Genomic DNA, 19,572 nt, shown 5'->3' with positions numbered 1-19,572 from the left:
TGACAAAATGATTTCAGAAAACTGCAAGAGAAGAAAAACCAATCTAAGTGTTGCATGGATTGACTACAAGAAAGCCTTTGATTCATTGTCTCACACATGGATACTAAAATGTTTAGAAACAACTGGTGTCAGCAAAAACATTCAGATATTTATTAAAAAAGCAATGAGCATGTGGAGTACACAGTTAACAATCAATGGCGAGACACTTGGACAGGTTAGCATTAGAAGAGGCATTTTCCAAGGGGACTCACTATCCCCTCTGTTGTTTGTAATCACCATGACCCCACTTTCACAAATACTCAACAAAACAGCCCTCGGATACCAAACATCTAAAATATCAAGTAAAATCAACCATCTGCTGTACACGGACGATCTGAAGTTGTATGGAAAGTCCCAATCAGAAATCGAATCACTGCTAAACACTGTCCGTATATTCAGTAGCGATATAGCAATGGAGTTTGGACTAGACAAGTGTGCTGCATTAATAATGAACAGAGGGAAAATAAGAAAAACAGAAGGAACAGAACTGTCCAATGGAAGCAAGATCAAGAACCTGGAAGAGAAAGAACACTACAAATACTTGGGCATTCTACAGGCTGATAACATCGCACACACTGGAGTTAAAAGAAAAATTGGAAGTGAATACATCAGGAGAGTTAGAAAAATCCTCAAGTATAAACTCAATGGCGGGAACACCATACAAGCCATAAACACTTGGGCTATACCTGTTATCAGATACACTGCAGGAATAATAGACTGGACCCAGGCTGAGCTAGAGACGCTGGATCGTAAGACCAGGAAAATCATGACCATCAATCATGCTCTGCACCCCCGCAGTGATGTCGATAGGCTCTACCTCCCTCGCAGCTCAGGTGGAAGAGGAATGCTGCAAGTCCATCAAACAGTAGAGGAGGAGAAAAGATGCCTTGAAGAATATATAAGGGACAGTGAAGAAGATGCACTTCAAATGGTCAATAACGCGAAACTATTCAACACCAATGAAAGAAAGCAGGCCTACAAGAAAGAACAAGTCAAGAACCGAGCAGAAAAATGGAAAAATAAGCCCCTGCATGGTCAATATTAGCACAATATAAGTGGAAAATCAGACATCACCAAGACCTGGCAATGGCTTAAGAATGGCAACTTGAAGAAAGAAACAGAGGGTTTAATACTGGCTGCACAAGAACAGGCACTAAGAACAAATGCAATAAGAGCAAAAGTTGAAAAATCCACAACAAGCAGCAAGTGCCCCCTTTGTAAAGAAGCAGATGAAACCGTGGACCACCTAATCAGCTCTTGTAAAAAGATCGCACAGACTGACTACAAACAAAGGCATGACAAGGTAGCAGGGATGATACACTGGAACATCTGCAAAAAATACAAGCTACCTGTAGCCAAGAATTGGTGGGACCATCAAATTGAAAAAGTTGAAGAAAATGAAGATGTAAAAATATTATGGGCCTTCCGACTACAAACAGACAAACATCTGCCACACAATACACCAGATATCACTGTCGTCGAGAAGAAAGAAAAACAAGTCAAAATAATCGACATAGCAATACCAGGGGATAGCAGAATAGAAGAAAAAGAAATAGAAAAAAATCACAAAATACAAAGATCTACAAATTGAAATTGAAAGGCTGTGGCAGAAAAAGACCAAAATAATCCCAGTGGTCATTGGTGCCCTGGGTGCAGTTCCGAAAGACCTTGAAGAGCACCTCAACACCATAGGGGCCACAGAAATCACCATCAGCCAATTACAAAAAGCAGCTTTACTGGGAACAGCCTATATTCTGCGACGATATCTATAACAACTGACAATAAAATCCAGCCATCCCAGGCCCTTGGGAAGGATTCGATGTCTGGATAAAACAAACCAGTCAATAACACCTGTCTGACTGTGTAAAATCATCATCATCATTATCATCATCATCAATATCTGTTGGGAAAGGAATGCTTCCCCCCCCCCCCTCACATAAGTACCAGTGAGAAGCCGCCTTTAGATGCAGAAATGGCAAAGCAGTGCCGGCTTGACACTTCTTGGTGCCTGAGGTCAACAAAATAAAGCTGCTCCTCCCCTATGCTGCCACCCCTGGGCCAGAGCTGCTGTAAACTTGCCCGTCCCTAACCACACCCCACTCTCGCCTCCAAAGGTTGGCTGCCGCTCTCTGTTCATTCAAAGCGCATTGCCACACCCTCAGCAGGAGGCTGCCTGGGCTTTTCCATGCTAGTAAGTTAGTGGCGGTGGCAGCAGCATTCTGTTGGCCCTTACTGCCACTGGGTCTCCTTTCCTCGAAGATGGGAAGGAGAGCCAGTGAAAGTGAGGCAGGAGAGTCCTGTAGCTGCCACCACAGCTGTCAGCATGCCCAGCAGGAAAAAGACCAGAGAGGCTTCATGGTCTTTACTCATTACTAAGGAGCAGGAGCAGGGTTGTCCTCTCTTGCTTTCACTGGCTTTCCTTCCCATGCCTGAAGGGAAGGAGATCCAGTGGAAGTGAAGGCCACAGAATGCGGCTGCTGCTGCCTTCATGGCCAGGTTATTAGTGATGCCACATGGAAAAGTCCAGGCAGCCGAACGCACAGCAACAAACTCAGCAAAGAGCAGAGAGCAGCACTGAGCTTGGGAGGCAAGGTGGGGCGGGGCGGGGCTAGGGATGGGGCAGGATTACATCACCTGCTGCTGGGACTGGGAAGCAGGGGTTGTGGGGACCAATCAGGGCGGAAGGCAGGGGGGAGCAGGGGCACACACTCTGGTGCCCCCTCAAAAGCACTCCTGTGGCAATTGCCTCCATTTGCCTCATGGGGGAGCCGCCCCTGTGAAAAGAACAAAGTGAGTGAGAGGACAGGCTATATGAGGAAAACTTTTGCACAGTGCAGTGAACCATTGATGAGTTCTGCTAGACATTTGCAGACATTGTTCTGAAGGTGACAGCCAAAATTAGATTACATTGCTTTTGAGGACCAAAGCAAACATGACCACTTTTCCCACATTATTTTCCTCACTCATCCTTACTGAAGGAATAGCACTGTAGGAGGGGGTGTTTAGCCACACATATACATACCCCAAGCTATTTTCTTGATCTAGATCAAACACACATTGAAACTACTATTAGACCTTCAGTGGAAACAAGAGTGGCACCTGTCACTTCTCCTGCATCACCTCTCTTTCAGACCTGAGTCTTGTTAAGACATATCATAGGGTTTCTCACATATATCATTGCCCACAAAAAACAATACTAAAAATGTAAATAGACAGGCAGATGTTCAATGTTCAGTATGTCAAATTTATTTTATGTGCATATCCCTGAGTTTAATCTATGAATTTATTACTTTATACAGTCAACTATTTGAATAACTAAAATTGAACGAACTACAACCCACAGCAATGTATTTATTGAAGGAACAATATTAAAATAGGAAGTGTTAATGCTTTAAACTGGGACCAAGCTTTTCCTGGGTGGGCTAAAACTTTTACATTGGAGTGGGTGGCTAAAAAAAAGCAACTTCACCCTGGTAGATGTCATGCCTACCCTGTCCCCCTACCCAAGCAAGAACCCCATGTATACATCTGAGTGCATACAGATCTTTGGATACGAGTGACTTATGTTTTCACATTCACCTCTGCATCAGTGAGAGAGCTGGAAACTCCATGTTAAGATGATTCTCCAAGAATCCTATCATATCAAAACAAATGTGTGATTTGGGAGATTTTTTTAAAAAAAACTATAGAGATCAACTGTTAATCTACTCTTATTTATTAGACAGCATCCAGATTAACAATGCCCTCATAGAAGTACATTCCACTCGTGTAAGGGGTGATTCCCCCTTCCCTCTGTTGCCCCTAAAAATATATTCCTGAAAGTCCCCCAACCATCGATGGGCAGCAGAGAGATCAGCAAAAACTGCCCCTCCCCTTTTGCACAAGTGGAGCATCCTGACACAAGGGCAAGGTCAGTCTGGATGCTGCCCAATAACTATTGCATCCGCTTTTGAACAAGGAGTCTCGGTTTGGATATCTTTGGCTTCACATGAACAAAGTTGGGTCAGAAAACAAGACAAATTAGAGAAGCCTATCCAGATTAGGAAATGCTTTTTGAATTATTATGACAGAGCAGGAACAAGGTGATTAAAGAAACAGACTGTGTTAGTGTTAAAGAGAGAGAGTTGCGTTTTGTTTTTTTTAAGATGGAGGAAGTTAAAGTCATCCTTGAAATGATTTTCTACATTTTATTTTGTCAAACCATACTGTACCATGTTCTGCACAAAATTTTGCATGCTACCACAGGGGGTTAACAAGACATCCAAACTAGCACTGCACTGTTGCAGCAGTGCTGATATTCAATAGGGATGTGCACAAATCGATTTTTTTCCTATTTGTTTTGTGCCCAAATCGAATCACCCCTGATTTGTTTTTTGTCCAAATCTGTCCCCCCAAAACACCACAGAATCTATTTGGATTTGATTCAATTTTGATTTAGATCGATTCAGATCACTTATAAAGGTCTTAGGGGCACCAAATTTGGGTCATGGGTAAGTCCTCATGGGTGCCACCTACCACCCAAATTTCAAGGCAGTGGGGCATTTGGTTGTATATTTCCGCCATAGGAAATAATGGGGATTCAAAGTCACCCTATCTTAACCCTAACATAGATTCTCAGCTTTAATTAAATATTTTTTTAAAGCTAAGCTCTAGCCCTTGTAAAAGTGGAGTTATGAGTCCTGGAAGGAATGCACCACGCATAAGCATGTAGAATGGCTCAAAGTCTATGCCTTGATAGAACCTTTTGCTAAATTCCATTTGGTCTGTTCCTCTTCTCCGCTTATGCACCTTAGCCCTATTTGGACATTCTAAAAAACCCTTGCTGTAATTGTATATGGTACAGAAAGCAGGTTGGAAGTTCTGCCCCAGCCCATCACTTCCTTCCCTCACTACACTGCTCATGGTTACAGCAGCATTTGTCTGAAAAGGTGAACACTACCTGTGATGGCTGGCATTTCCGTGATCGGGTGGAGCCTTCCGATCAGGGAAACATCTGCTATCACGGTTCCAGCATTAACCTCTTCAGCTGAATGCTATGGCAACTGTGAGCAGTGTGGCGGGGGTGGGGTGGGGGTAGGGGTAGGGGCAGGATTTCCAGCCTGCTTTCAAAGCCATATAGCAGAATGGCTTTTATAACATCCAAATAGGGCTATTATAATCTGGATGTTGAGGCTGTTCACACACGCAGCCACAAACGGGCTAAGGCAGCCAAGCCCGCTCTTGGCTGCGTGTTTGACCGCCATGTGTGAATGATTCTGTGCATAAACCAAGTGTGTGAAATCTCTGGGTGAACGGCTTCTGGCAGCAGTATGGCAGCAAACCTGCTTAGGGAGCCCGCCACTTAGCCAGGGTTAAGTCGAGCTAACTATTCATGTGTCAGTGCCATGTGGCAGCTATGACAAAGGAACAGGCTCCCTGCCAGCACTGGAGGGACCCATGAAATGCACCACACAAGTGTGCGCTGCATTATGGGATTTCCACAAGGGGCACTGCTGAGGGCAGCCGGCAACCATCTGGGCATCCGATCAGCACACGCAGCAAGGGCGGAGGAATCATTTGTGGGGAAGTTAAGTTTTAAGAGCCTTCCCCACTGTCCACTCTCAAACCCTCTCATGTAATTGTGAGAAAGGGCTCGTCGTGTGTTGATTTTTAGAGAGGTGCTGCTCCTTGAATGTGGAGGATCCATCCAGCTTAGGGCAAGTGTTGGCCTAGGTGATTTTAAGGTTCTTTCCTTCCTTGTGCCTTGATGATTGAGATGCTTACTAGGTTTTCTCTGGTGTAAACAGCTGTCCCCTGTAAGCATGCAAAGAAGTGGGAAGCCCTGTTTTTTTTCTAAATGGCAAGATTATTTTATGGTTAGCACGTAGGAAAGATCACACCCACAGTGAAAACCATCATCTCTCCCTTTGATAATCCCCTTTGAAATAACTGTCTGTAACAATGTTTCCAAAAAGCAGACAGCCCTGAAGGAGCCTGAGGACTCAGTCTATCTGCTAAATAACATGCCATACACAAAGGGGCATGGGCGATCAGCCTCTCTCAGTGGAAAATCTGAAGCCGGCTTCTGCAGGATTATCCCCTGCCTTCAGTTGAGTTGGATAATGGGCAGTTTAATTAACCTGTCTGGACTAAATTAGATTTGATTAAAACACAAGCTAATGTTGAGATTTAGAAAACTGAGAGGCTTTTTGGAGCTGCATGACCAGTTATGGAAACCCAAGCTTGGACAGACTTCTAGAAACCAGAGAAATACAAATTACTCGGAATTTATTGAATATATTGTTTCTCACGTTTAACCCTTGGAAAGCTTCCTGCATAGATTAAATATATAACATATATAAAATCTCAAATAGAATATTACATTTATATTGCACATATTATACAGAAACATAATGTACATGGGACTTGCAGATTCATTCCCTGCAGTCTCTGAGGGGCTCGCTCAGCAATATGTTATGTGCTGAGTCATCACAATGTTCTTCTTTGCATGATTGTGACTATGAAGGGTAAAAGGGAATTGATGCACAGCCCATGTTGTGCCAAAATGCAAATAAACCCGTTTCTTTATCTTTTACTTTAAAAAAAAAACATAAAACAAACCTGGGCATATAACCCAGCCAGAGTGAAGAACCTTGAAGCCCCATTGGCTTCAAGAGGAGAGGTTTAAGCACATGCTTAACAGCAGCACACGTATATCAATGGGATCAACAAATGTTCACTTTGGCTGGATCGGGCCACTAGTTTTAGAACACTATTTATTGTCTTAATTTCAGATTGATTATTTCAGGTTACATTTTCAGACTATTCTGCTGAACACCCACAATTTTGAAAGACGTGAATATTTCTTACAATGACCCTATGCATTTGAAACCAAGAGTGATTTGCCATTAATATGGATAAGAATTGGTTTTAGACACAACTGCTGTCATTGCATAGATGGAGCAGAATTTTCTTTAAAAGAACATAATAATTGTGTCGCAGGATCAGACATTAGGTCCATTGAGCCCTGCATTCTGATTCCGAAGACAGTCAGCCAGATGCTTCTGGAATCTCACAAGCATGGCATGGTGAAAGTGATAGCCTTCCCCCACTGTTTACCCCACATCAGGTATTCAAAGGTATACTGCCCAGTATCACTGGAGGCCCCATAGCTGACACAGCTAATGGTCATTGAAAAACATTTCCTCCCTGAATGATCTAATCCTTTAAAATAAAATAAAAAGGCTATTGGCCTTGTGGCAGGATGACATATGTCCAGGCATCCTGGATAGATATGTGTACGGGCATAATTTGTGGAAGCACTGAGGAAATGCTCTCACATTGTTTTTATTAGGGATATAAGCCCTATTCATACATTATGTTCAACACGTTTGTACAGTCTGTGTACAGTATTCACAGATACAGTTCTGTTCACATGTTATGTTGAACACAGGTACAGCAGTACACTTCCTAACTGTATCCTGCATTTCAGGGAACTGTACCCAGATTCACTTTTACAATGAATGCAAGTATAGTCATTCACACAAAAACATGTACGTGTGCACACACATCTGAATGCAGGTACAACATAATGTGTGAATAGGGCTATAATCTCCCCTGCATAAAATGTTACAGAAACCTGTTCAATGTGCTTGCAACTGAAGCAGGATGTGCACAGGATGGATTGGCCAGAAACCAGTCATTACTAACTGGTATGGTTAGCCAGTATGGTGTAGTGGTTAGATTAGGCTAGGACCCAAATCCCTGTTCAGCCATCAAACTTTCTGGTTGAGTCTGGGCCAGTCAGTATTCTCTCATCCTCACCTATCTCACAAGTTGTTGTGAGGATATGCATAACTATGTATACCACTCGACTTGGAGGAAGAGCAGGATATAAATGTAAAAACAAAGACCTACTTTTCCTCTCTTGTTTGAGGCAGGGAGGAAAGGTTGTATGAATGAATGTACATTTAATTGAAAAAATGTGCATGTGGTGCTTTAAAAATAAAAAAGGCAGAAAACCCAATCGTAGTATAAAGGGGCAAGACAGATTACTTAAGCAGCATTTGATTTGCTGATATGTGTCTATCAAATGTGTTGAACTTGAGGCAGGGTAAGTCACACTTGAGCTGCAGGAGAAAATCTGCACTGCTTCACATATACAGTCATCCCTCACCAATCGTTCTGTTCCGGGGGAAATTTCTCGCATTTGGCGAATTCGCAGTTGGCAAGGCATTAAAACCAATGGGAAATTGGGTTAGGGGAATTGCGTTCATGAAAAGATTGCAAAATACAGTTAAAAATAGAAAAAGTCACTCCTGAACCCCTGAAAATCACCCTGAGCCTCCTCCAATATCACCCCTGAGCCCTGGAAATCACTCCCTGATCTCCAGAAATCACAAAACAAACCACTCAAATTACAAAAAATTCTCACCAAACCGCCAATACTTGGGTCGCAGTTGGTGAGATCTGCCACAATTTCTCAGTTGTGGATACTTAAAACTGTGATTGGGAAACCCACAGTTGGTGAAGGATGACTGAATGTCTGCACACACACCTAGGTGGCATTACATTTTACACTACTGCAAATATTCACTGAGTGTAACATATAATGCTCTGTAGGGGTGCTGTTCTTAAACTGGGATATAAGGCATGACCACTATTTAGAGGAATCTGACTATGGAGGGCTTAGTCAAGTCATGCTTTACTGTATGTACATTTCCCTTCCCAAACCAATCCTTGTCATACATTCAAAGCAGTCACAGTGAATGCTGAGACCAGATAATCACAACAGAACACTTAGAATAAGATTTCCTTATTGACAATACCAATGTAGTGGGCAGCATATGACCTTTGAAATAGGTTTACGATTTTCCTGGGGCATTGATCCCCATCAAAAGGGAACCTGTCTCCAGATTTCAATAAACTTTGTTCCTATTTTTTTAAGTCACAAACTGATTGAAATTCAAAATGTTTTCCAGTTTTAGACAAGTTACATTGCACTTCTCATCCATTTCCCTGGAAATCCAACTTGGAAAAAGCTACAACTTATCCCTCTGGTTGCATTTTTAAAGTGACAGAATAGAACAGAGATAGAGGAAAAAATAACAGTTGTAAACCTAAGATGCATTAAGTACTTTTAAATTGACCAATTCCTTATTAAGCAGCAAAAAGCCAATCATATTTGCATCTTTTATAATATGCCTGCCAGGTGGGGTTGTTTTACCTTTTGCTCTTTCTCTCCCACTGTTCTTCCCGGCCGTTACAATTGTTTTCAGTTCTTGTTTTTCACGACTTGCCTGATCCGGCACACTTTACCTTTACCTGATCCTTCAGATGATGAAAAGAAAACATCTAGCTAACTGAAACTTAGCCCCAGCTCCTCTCAGGAGTACTTGCAGAAGTCAGTGGAGAGGAAGAATTCAAAGAGCTTTAGTTTACAAGGACAGGCGTTTGACTTCTTCCTTGCTTGCAAACTGTTTAGCAAGTGCCTCGAATTGTCATGCTGTTCCCCACCCCGCCACATTTTCTACCAAAGCCATCATCAGCATCACTGCTACAAATCGTCACTGTGATCATCATAGAAAAGAATGATTCTCCTTAAACATGCTTATTATTACTTTTAACAGGAGAAGAAGAAAAAAACATTTAAATATTTTCAGGCACAAAAGGTTTGAGTATCAGTCACATACCAGTTAACAGCTATGAGGATTGTCCCATGCAGTGCAAAACCAGTCACTACTTTGGAGTGTTTATTACTTTCAGAAATACAGGGCCACATGAAAAAGAAAAAGAAAAGAAAAGTTGGGAGGAGGAGGAGGAGGAGAAAGGGCGTCAAGGTTCAGTCAGATTATCGTCTCGTGGTCCGAGCTGACTTCTTCGCTGGGATTTATATAACAACAGTACCTGTCGTAAGGGCTGTTCTCCTTGTAGGAGCAGACGATGATGCTGTCTCTGGGAGCCACGAAAATGTTGTCCTCCGTGTCGGGGCAGGCGGCGGCGGCGGCAGCGGCAGCGGCAGCCCCTTCCAAGACGGGCGACCCCTGCTGCTGCTCCTCTAAGGCACGATAGGGGGTGGCGTCGGCCACAAATACATTCCCAGGCATCTCCGGGTAACAGTTCTCCAAGTATCTCAGCATCTCCTCCTGCTCCGCTTTTCTGAGCAAGCTCTTGCACTCCCCTGTGGCGGCGGCGGCGGCGGTGGTGATGGTGGTGCAGGTGGAGATGATGGAGACAGAGTCCCCCCCGCCGCCTCCTTCTCCTCTGTGGCTGGCCTTCCTGCCTTGGGCGGCGTAGGCAGCTTTCTTGGCCAGCTCATCGCAGCTGCCCCTGCCCGATTCCAGGTCCGAGGGGGTCCTCAGCAGCTCCAGGGCGTCCTTGTCTTTGGGCTTCTTGCGGCAGCAGCGGCACGGCGGGCAACATCTGTTCTCGGGCCACTTGGTGCAGCCGTCGGTTTTCCGGGCCAGGGCGATGGCAGCGATGCCAGGCAAGCAGATGGCCGGGCCGATGGCCAGGAGAGGGATGTCCCCCAAAGTCTCCCCCTTGATCCCGGACACCGTGAACATGAAGCCAAACACCAGGAAGACGCTGACCAAAGCCACCACCAGGCCAGTCCGAGGGTTGATGTCGTCGGGTCGCATGGCTTGCACACACACTCCCTAGGTCATGGGATCCGATCCCCTTGCTTCACTAAGCAATGAAGGGAGGCGGGGCGGGGGAGCAAGAGCGATCCTGGCTCCGCTTGCGAAGAGGATCCGTGCGAGGGGCGGGCGGGAAGCACTCCGCCCCAGCGAACTCCAACTTGGCCAGGCTCGCAAGTGGGCGTCTTAGTTCGCCTCCCCGCCCTTGCAGCGATCTCGCAGCCTCAGTGGAGCACGCCGCCTTGTTCTCCGCTTGGCCCCAGCATAGCTCCACAGCCTCTGCAAGGCAGCCTTGCCTTCCCGCGACTGCCGCTACCGCTGCTCTTAGCGCTGCTGCTGCTGCCGCCGCTGAAGCCAAGCCAGCCTTGCGAAGGAGCTGCCTTTCCTTGCAATCTTGCGCGCGAAGTCCCGTGGGCCTCTGCTGCTCTGGTTCGGATCCCAGGCTGGATCAACAAAGATGGGAGATGGATCAAGGGCAGTTGTGAATTGTAGTTGGGGCCGGCGGGTAGCTGGGTGGGGGGACTTATACAAACAAGCGACAGCAACACAGGCACTCCGGGCTAGTGAGGGGGTTACTCCCACAGTTATATGCGTGTAGTGAAAAGGGGATGAACTTAAATCGAACGGGAGGGGGACGCACCTTTGGCTTCTTGTTTAACATCAGATTAAGGCTTCAGTCTTAAACTGGGGAGTACATCGATCTCTCTGGGACTTAAAGTAAAAGTAAAGTGTGCCATCGAGTCGGTGTCGACTGCAAGTGCCCACAGAGCCCTGTGGTTGTCTTTGGTAGAATACAGGAGGGGTTTACCATTGCCTCCTCCCGGCGCAGTGTGAGATGATGCCTTTCAGCATCTTCCTATATTGCTGCTGCCCAATATAAGAATTTCCCATAGTCCGGGAAACATAACAGCGGGGATTCGAACGGCAACGTTCTGTTTGTTAGTCAAGCATTTCCCCACTACGCCACTTAAGGTGTGGTATATGATGATGGCTTTAGAAATGAGGCTCCATACATCCACATTTTGTCTTGATCAGAGATGCATCTGATAGAAATTCATTAGGGGTATGGCACGGAAGTTAAGATGGGCACCTTAACTTGCAATTTCCATTCTTTTTAGAGCACGAGTGAAAATGTAAAGCATCTTAAATCTGATCTTAAACCGAAGATTTTTGGATTACTGAATTTCCAGGCATTTTAAAAAGGAAAAGCTGATTAGACACTTTGGGGAAGAGCTTACCCATACTGGTTAAGTGGAGTCTTCCCATTCTCATGCAGTAGACCTCTGATGTGAAACCTCTGTGTTCAAAGGCAGTCTGCCACTACCTTACATCAGACCATAGATTCATCTAGCTCAGTATTGCCCACGCAGATTGGCAGCAGCTTCTCCAAGGTGGCAGGCAGGAATCTCTCTCAGCCCTGTCTTGGAGATGCCAGGGAGTGAACTTGGAACCTAGATGCTCTTCCCAGAGCGGCTCCATCCCCTAAGGGGAATATCTTACAGTGCTCACACATCTAGTCTCCCATTCATATGCAACCAGGGTGGACCTCTACCTTGCACCCCCTGGTAAGTACAATTGCCACTTCATTGCTGCCATGCGTGCCTTCACGAGTCCACTCACTACCTTGCCCCCACTGCCTCATATAGCTTGCAAGGACCCTATAACCTTGCCACACACTTGTGCTTCCTTATCGGGATTCACCCTACCTTGAGTTCTCTTCCCAACCCATTGCCACCTCCTTGCATTCCCTTGCAAGTTCATACACCCCTCCGCCACAGCCATGGAAATAGCGCTGGAAAGAAGTACACTCCCAGATATCCCCATGTGCTTTCCCAATGTGTGGATTCTCAGCCAGCCGCTTGAGCTCTGCTTCCTGCAGAAGAGGCCCTCCCAGCACCGGGAATGTAATGAACTGTACTGGAGATGGCCACAGTAGAAGCAGCACCAGAGGGGTGCTACAGATTCATTGGGCCTGGAGCGCTCGATGAACAGCCTAGTAGCCAAAACCTGTTTTCTAGCATTTAAGAGTCCATTTTTAAACTGCTGCGTCTTAGTCGATTTCTGTACCAGATCAGAAGGGGTGATGTCCCCTAGCTGATGCCTGAAACATTCAGGCAGATTGGGCAGACAATTTAAATTTTTTCACCAGGAGAATATTCAAGGCTTATACTGTTAGATTACTGAAACAGCTCCCCCATCTTAATTATACTAGCAGAACTGTGACAGAAGGAGAGATTCTTTGATAAGTGTTTTCTTCACCATGGAAGCTTCCTCTGCAATTGGAGGATAAAATTTCCTTTCTATTGAAAAACTGCTGATTTTGATCAGTATTCTTTGGAGGTTCTTGTAGTATCTTAAGCCTTGTTTGACAGAAGTTACTACCCATGCTTCTTCAGACTAATAGCATTACCGGCCTCAATAACTGTGCTGGGCACAGAATTGATCTTCAAACTCACAGGATACCAGCCCCCACTTTAGTAGCACAGATCTCTTTTTCTTTCTTTCTTTCTTTCTTTCTTTCTTTCTTTCTTTCTTTCTTTCTTTCTTTCTTTTGACAACATATAGTTATTAAAGGATATTTTGAGTTTGCACACTTGGCAATGCTCCACTCAGTCCAACAGAGCAAGCAAGATCCAAATGTAATGCTTTCAAAGTTCTGTTTTGAGTGAAATTCTATAAATCATCTACCAAATAATAAAATCATGTGAGCAGAAACCACAAGGTAGAACTTCCTGATGTTGAACACCAAAAAATTTGTAACACCTTCAACTAAGATAAAGTCACACTCCCCCCACTCAATCCACCCCCTGGAAAAACACAATTCAATGAACTTAGTGGATTCAGTAATAGTGTCATTGTGATCCCACCTCATGATTATTCAGCAGCGAATAAGGACCCAAGAAGAAGCAGGTAATTTTAAATCTGTGCTTCATTTTTTTCCTTTATTAAAACACACACACACATTATGAAAAATAAAAACTGCTTTAGACTCTGTGCCCAAAACTACAGATTCTCTTCCCAGAAATTTCCCATGAACTTCACAGTTCTCCTGCTTGATTTAATTTCCTTCAGGATGGTGTTATCAGCAATGCTGTCTCCTGAAACAGTGGTAAGCCAATCTGACTGAAATGGTAGGCCTCAACCTTCTGAATTGCACCTTTTAACTATATATAGTGACTCATACTCTGCTTTATAAACACCCTACAGAACACTCTCCCCGCCCAGTTCTTGAAACCCCAACTCTTTGAAGGGATGGAAACTTATATGCGCCCTTATATCTTCTTCCTTTTCTCCTTCCTTCACTCAGGCCACGGAGGCCTTGAGCAGCAGCCTTTCCAGGGCCCGTTCTCTGGCTATACTTGAGCCCTGAGGTGCTGATAAGAGCTCTTCTGGCCTTGGCTCTTCTTCTTCCTCTTCTAATAAAGTTGTGGCATGTTTTAATAATACTTATTAATGTCTGTCCCTTGCTTCTGTCTAGAAAGTAGTGCACTTGTACACATGATGTAGCCTCTGAGCATAGACGGAGTAGATTTCCCTCCTATAAGCCCCAGGCCTCCACTTAATGGCTGATAGGATAATGGCTTACTCAAAGTAGTCTCATTGAAATTAAAAGAATATTAGGCATTCCTTAACATGTGCTTTTAATTTCAGTTGGATTTTGAGTAATGTTCCTCATTATGTCAGCCACCATCTCTTTCTTGCTGTATTCCCTATAAAGCAGGAGAGGCGGGATTATTGGCATTTTTGTTTTAAATATACTAACAGATCTTATGCTCTGTGGAATGCTGTGGCTAATGCCAGATTTGAGAGCAATCTGTGTGCCAAGTTTGGTGGTAGTGAATTTACCACACAGGATTTTTACATTGTTTTCCACTCTCATTTTTAAAAGGGCCTTTCCATTATTCTCAACTCCCCCAACACCATTTTCCAGGGATTGTTTAACTGTTCCCTCATTATCTGGAAGCAGAGGCACCCCCGGACTTCGGGGCTGAAGTCCAGGGCCTCCACACCCCCTGGAGGCCCCCAAATTGTTTTTAGTCTGTTCTGGGTACACCACCCAGGTGTACCAACCCAAGTGTACCCAGGGTTTGTGCCCTCAAGATCCTGTGTGTTAAAAAAAAAGATGCTTAACTGGCATGGGGGTGGGGGGTGGCTCCAAAGGCCTTTAGGTCCAGGCTCCAAAATTACCTAGGTGCACCTCTGTCTAGAAGCAAGTCCCACTGAGTTTAATGGAGTTTGCCTCCTTCTAGGTGTACACGCAGAATTACAGGTTCAGTTATCAAAATGCTGCTGGAAAAGGCATGTGTGCTCCAGCCAGCATCCTCTTTCTCACAGTGCTCAGCTACATGCGTCCAGAAAGCTCCAAAGAAGAACAGCAAAGAAATCTCAGAAACCATTCCCACCCAGTGCTAACAAACTATTATTGTGGTGTAGACTGCCTTTAAATGTGGAAGTTCTACATGAGATCAAGTGAAGCTTCCATATTCACAAGCAGTTTGGCTCTGATGTAGAACCTCCATGTTCCAGAGCAGTCTACACCAGACTGGTGGTTTCTTGGAGCTGGGTGGGAATGGTTTTTAGGGTTTCCTTGAGGTTCTTCCTTCAGAACTTCCTAGCATGGTATCCTTGGTCGCAATCTTATACATTTTTACTCAGAAGTAAGCCCCAGAGAAATAAATGGGGTCCCTCCTCAGAAGGGCCCCCCCTTTCTATGCTTTTCTGAGAGCTGAGAGGAGGAATAAAAGAGAGCCCAAAGTCTTGCCTAGGATCTCTGCTCATCCTGATTCCCATGTGTGTTTACTCAGAAGTAAGCTCCATTGTAATCAATGGTCTTACCTTCTGGTAATTTATTCCAAGCTTTGCTGAGGGGCTTTGATTCCCCCCTTTGGTGGGGGTAAGGGAAAGGGGGCAGAGAGAGAAAACAAAAGCACATGAAAGGAAGGGGTGGGGGGTGATGTATAACTATACAAGTGCCAGAGTGCTCATAGACTGTCCTTATCAGGGATCTATGTTCAGAACCAGAATGTCACTCGCTAGAAGTTGCCAGGATTTGCCCCTCCCAACTTTGGCTTAAGAATTCTCATTGGGCAGACACAGTTATGCTCTTAGCAAACTTTCCCTTAGTTTTTCCCCCCTTTTATGATGGGGATTTTGAACAATACATTACTAAAAATTGTTAGATTGATGTTTTTCCAACCAGCAAAAGGCACCAGTCCAGTATGGACCTGAATTTTGAGGGAATGCTAAAAATACATCAAACATTAAAAATATACGTCTTCTGTGGTGAAAAAAGATCACCAACACTTTGAACCCTTTTGTCGGTCCCTGATTTTCGAGAGGTTCGGAGTTCTAGGACTCGCGAAAGGGCTTTTTCGGTTGCTGCCCCACTTTTTTGGAATTCTCTTCCCCTTCAGATTCATCTAGCCCCCTCTTTACTGGTCTTTACATCCTTACTGAGGACCTTTCTTTTTCACCAGGCATTTGCCCTGTAATTTACTTTATTTCCTTTCCATTATCTATTTTAGTTTGCAATTTGTAATGTAATTTTTGATTGTAATTTTTATTGTTCCCTTATTTACATGTCACTGCACACCGCCCGGAGACTTTGGAGTGGGCGGTATATTAAATGCTTCTAATTAATAAATAAATACCCCTCTTTTGAGGAGTTAAAAAAATGCTGTATCTTAGCCGTTTTGCAACAGATTTGCTCCAAATATGGAGGGGTAGTGTCTCTTGTCCCCTAGTTGATGTGAGCACAGTTTCAGAGGGATTGGGTGGATATACATTTGATTTTATAATTAATAGAATATTCAGGGCTTATAATAGTGGAATGTTGAAAACACTCCTCATCTTAACTATACTGGCACAGCTGTGCCAATATACTAAGACTTGTTGAAATCTGAGTGCACTTCTCAGTAAAGATGTGTACCACTGGGATGCACCAATGGAGTCGGAGACCTATCCACTGACCCGCCCTGGCCTCCAAGCCTTGACATTAATGAGAAGAAACAAGACAAGAGCATGCTAGGTGGCTTTGCAACCCAAAGTGACTGGATCAATGGGTGCTTCAGAAACAACATAGAAACCAGCTGTTTGCAAGAAAGCTAGTACAGATCTGCAGGTCCAAATGTCCCCCACCTCTTGCAGATGTTTAGCATCCTGCCTGGTAGGGAGAGGGATCCCAGCGCATGCTAAAGAAAAGGAGGTGCAAGCAGGCTTATTCATTTCCAGCAGTTAGGTGCTGCAATCACTCCTGCGCAACCTTCCAATAGCCTTGCAGGTTTCACCCCAACTTCCCCTGCCCCATGTTGCTTCCCATGTGCTCCGTTTGCTCCTGGAGACATGCACCATCTACCAGCGGCCCACTGAAGGAATTTGCTGTGAAGCAGAGGCGTCCACTTGTCATCCACTTTTGGGTGCCAAAAACAAAGTTGTTGGGAAATTTGCATAAAAGGGTTGTGTTTCTTAAGAAGAATGTCTAGGGTGTCTAGGTGTGCAACAACATTCGCACCCACATATGATAGTTCACTCGCTTCTGTTGGCTGTGGTGACGCGGTTGCCAATGCTAGGAGCTGACATCCATCTCCAGGTGACCACCGAAAGCAATCCATGGAGATTTTAGTTGCAGATAAGTTTTACTGTTTGGGTACCAGTGTGGCATTTGCTTTCATTATTTTCTTATGTGATTTGTAGAGTTGTTCTCATTTTTGTGGCTGTGAGCTGGTTTGAATCTGACAGGATAGTATGACTGTCCCTGTCCCATGTAATTAGGGACATGAGTGCACCGTAAGCATGCAGGTCCTGTTTCCCTCTCATCCTGCCACTGTGCTGTTGGTTATTTGTATGAGGAACATAGGAAGCTGCCACATACTGAGTCAGACCATTGGTCTATCTAGTGTTGTCTTCACAGACTGGCAGCGGCTTCTCCAAGGTTGCAGGCAGGAATCTCTCTCAGCTCTATCTTGGAGAAGCCAGGGAGGGAACTTGAAACCTTCTGCTCTTCCCAGAACGGCTTCATCCCCTGAGGGGAATATCTTGTAGTGCTCACACATCAAGTTTCCCATTCATATGCAACCAGGGCAGATCCTGCTTAGCTATGGAGACAAGTCATACTCAGCCACAAGACCAGTTCTCCTCTCCATTGGGCAAAGGGCTGATCTTTTGTGAATTGTTGAAGTTTACGTGTCTTTTAAGATTTCTCCCATAGGGAATAATGGAGGTTTCAGCAGCCCCATCATTCCACTTGGGGGGCACTGGGGTTTCCCAGAGCGAGGGGTTGTGTAGTGCACATAAGGTGCCAACCACCTCCATACCCACAAGCCCTTGGGGTACTGGGTTTTGTGTTTCTGAGGTGTTCATTGTAGATTCTCTGGTAGCATATGAGATTTTCAGTGAAAAACAAGAATCCACTCTCATATGCTACCAGAGAATCTACACTCACAACACCACAGAAACAACAGAACCCAGCACCCCATAGGTTAGCAACCCTTCCCCTGGCCAATGTGGGGTCAGTAAAGAGTGGCAAGAAGCAAAAGAGCCAATGGGGAACAAGGAGGGAATTGTCAGCAGGTCAGCCCATGATTTAGGTCACTGATCAGAAGGCTGGAAGGGTGGGAAATTCAAAGAGATGCCAAACACAAAATGGAGATTGACTCAGAGATCACTACAAAATGGAGGTCGAAACAACAACACGTTTTGTAGCCGAAACAGGGACGTTTTGTTTTGTATACAAAACTTTTGGATCTGGAAAGTGGGTGTTTTGTTTTGTCTACAAAACACCCGAAACAGGCTGTTTTGGGTACAAAACGTTTTGTATCTGAAACGTTTCGCTCATCCCTACTCCTTAATTGCCTAATTGTGAACCACGCATGAGGGGGTGGTTCACAATTAGGCAACAGTACAATGAGGCAGGGCATACAGGTAAATGTCCCTAATCGCATGGGATGGGACCAGTTGGAGAGTATCATCCAACAGCCTTTGTTTAATCCCCCTTAAAGCTTTCTGTAACATCACTGCATCATGTAGCATCATGTTCCATATAATTGCCTAATTGTCTCCAATGCAATTCTATGCCTGGAATCTGGTATGATAAAAGTTGAGGCCAGGGCGTGGATGACTGTTCTCAACCACTGGCTCAAACTAGCTCTCAGCCTTCGGGGCCTGGCCCCTCTGACCCTACAGGACAATTTCCAAACCTCCTGGAAACGGGCAGTCCAGAGTAAAGGGGCACTACTGGGCTTTCCCCTGCCCCTCCTACTTGCTATGTGCTGTGACAAGGCAACAACAGCCATCAAACAGAGGATTTGGGACACTGAGCCCCAGTCTGACCTCGGCAGGGCTCTAGGCTTCCTGTCCTCAGAAAGACTTCGATTCACCTTCTCCCCTGCTGAGTACTTGACACAGCTGGAAATCCCAAGCCTCCGAAGGGCTTTCTCCCTTGCCCGTTGTCATGCCCTTCCCTCTGCAGTGCTGGAAGGTAAATACAGAAAGCTACCAATCATGGAAAGACTTTGCCCCTGTGACTCTGGGGAAGTAGACACCACAGAGCATGTACTCTTCTCTTGCTCCTTGTATAAGGACAGTCACGATAAGCTTATACTTCCACTGCTCCTCAAGTACCCTGGCCAGCCTAGTCAAGTTTACACCAGGATGCTGCTTTCCCATGAAGATCAGGCCTTCGCGTATAACACTGCCAAGTTCTGTGCGGCAGCATACAAGGCCCTCACTGCCAGTCCATAACCAGGCATTAGTCTTGTACCGATTTTTAACCACTATCTATTTTACTTGCCTGCTTCGCTCTCCGCCAGTTATTCTGTCCCACATATTTTAGACACCCTCCCTATAGTTTAAATATTTTACATTTTACCCTCTCGTAGACAGATGCATACAACCTTGAATATAAATGCAGTGATCT

The 19,572-nt window shown here is 44.9% G+C and overlaps 1 protein-coding gene across 1 annotated transcript; it reads right to left on the bottom strand.

Annotated features, from left to right (window-relative positions):
• Positions 1–6,295: 6,295 nt before the first annotated feature.
• On the bottom strand, positions 6,296–11,087 carry TMEM215 (transmembrane protein 215). The gene has a single exon (XM_053289208.1). It carries the CDS (start codon positions 10,656–10,658, stop codon positions 9,864–9,866), a length of 795 nt encoding a protein of 264 aa, XP_053145183.1. The 5' UTR covers positions 10,659–11,087; the 3' UTR covers positions 6,296–9,863.
• Between the last annotated feature and the right edge of the window lie 8,485 nt (positions 11,088–19,572).

This window comes from Hemicordylus capensis, chromosome 2 (genome assembly GCF_027244095.1).
Source record: "Hemicordylus capensis ecotype Gifberg chromosome 2, rHemCap1.1.pri, whole genome shotgun sequence".
In the NCBI taxonomy this organism is placed as follows: domain Eukaryota; kingdom Metazoa; phylum Chordata; class Lepidosauria; order Squamata; family Cordylidae; genus Hemicordylus; species Hemicordylus capensis.
The sequence above is the reverse complement of the archived record's forward strand: the minus strand, read 5'-3'. Positions and strand labels throughout refer to the sequence as shown.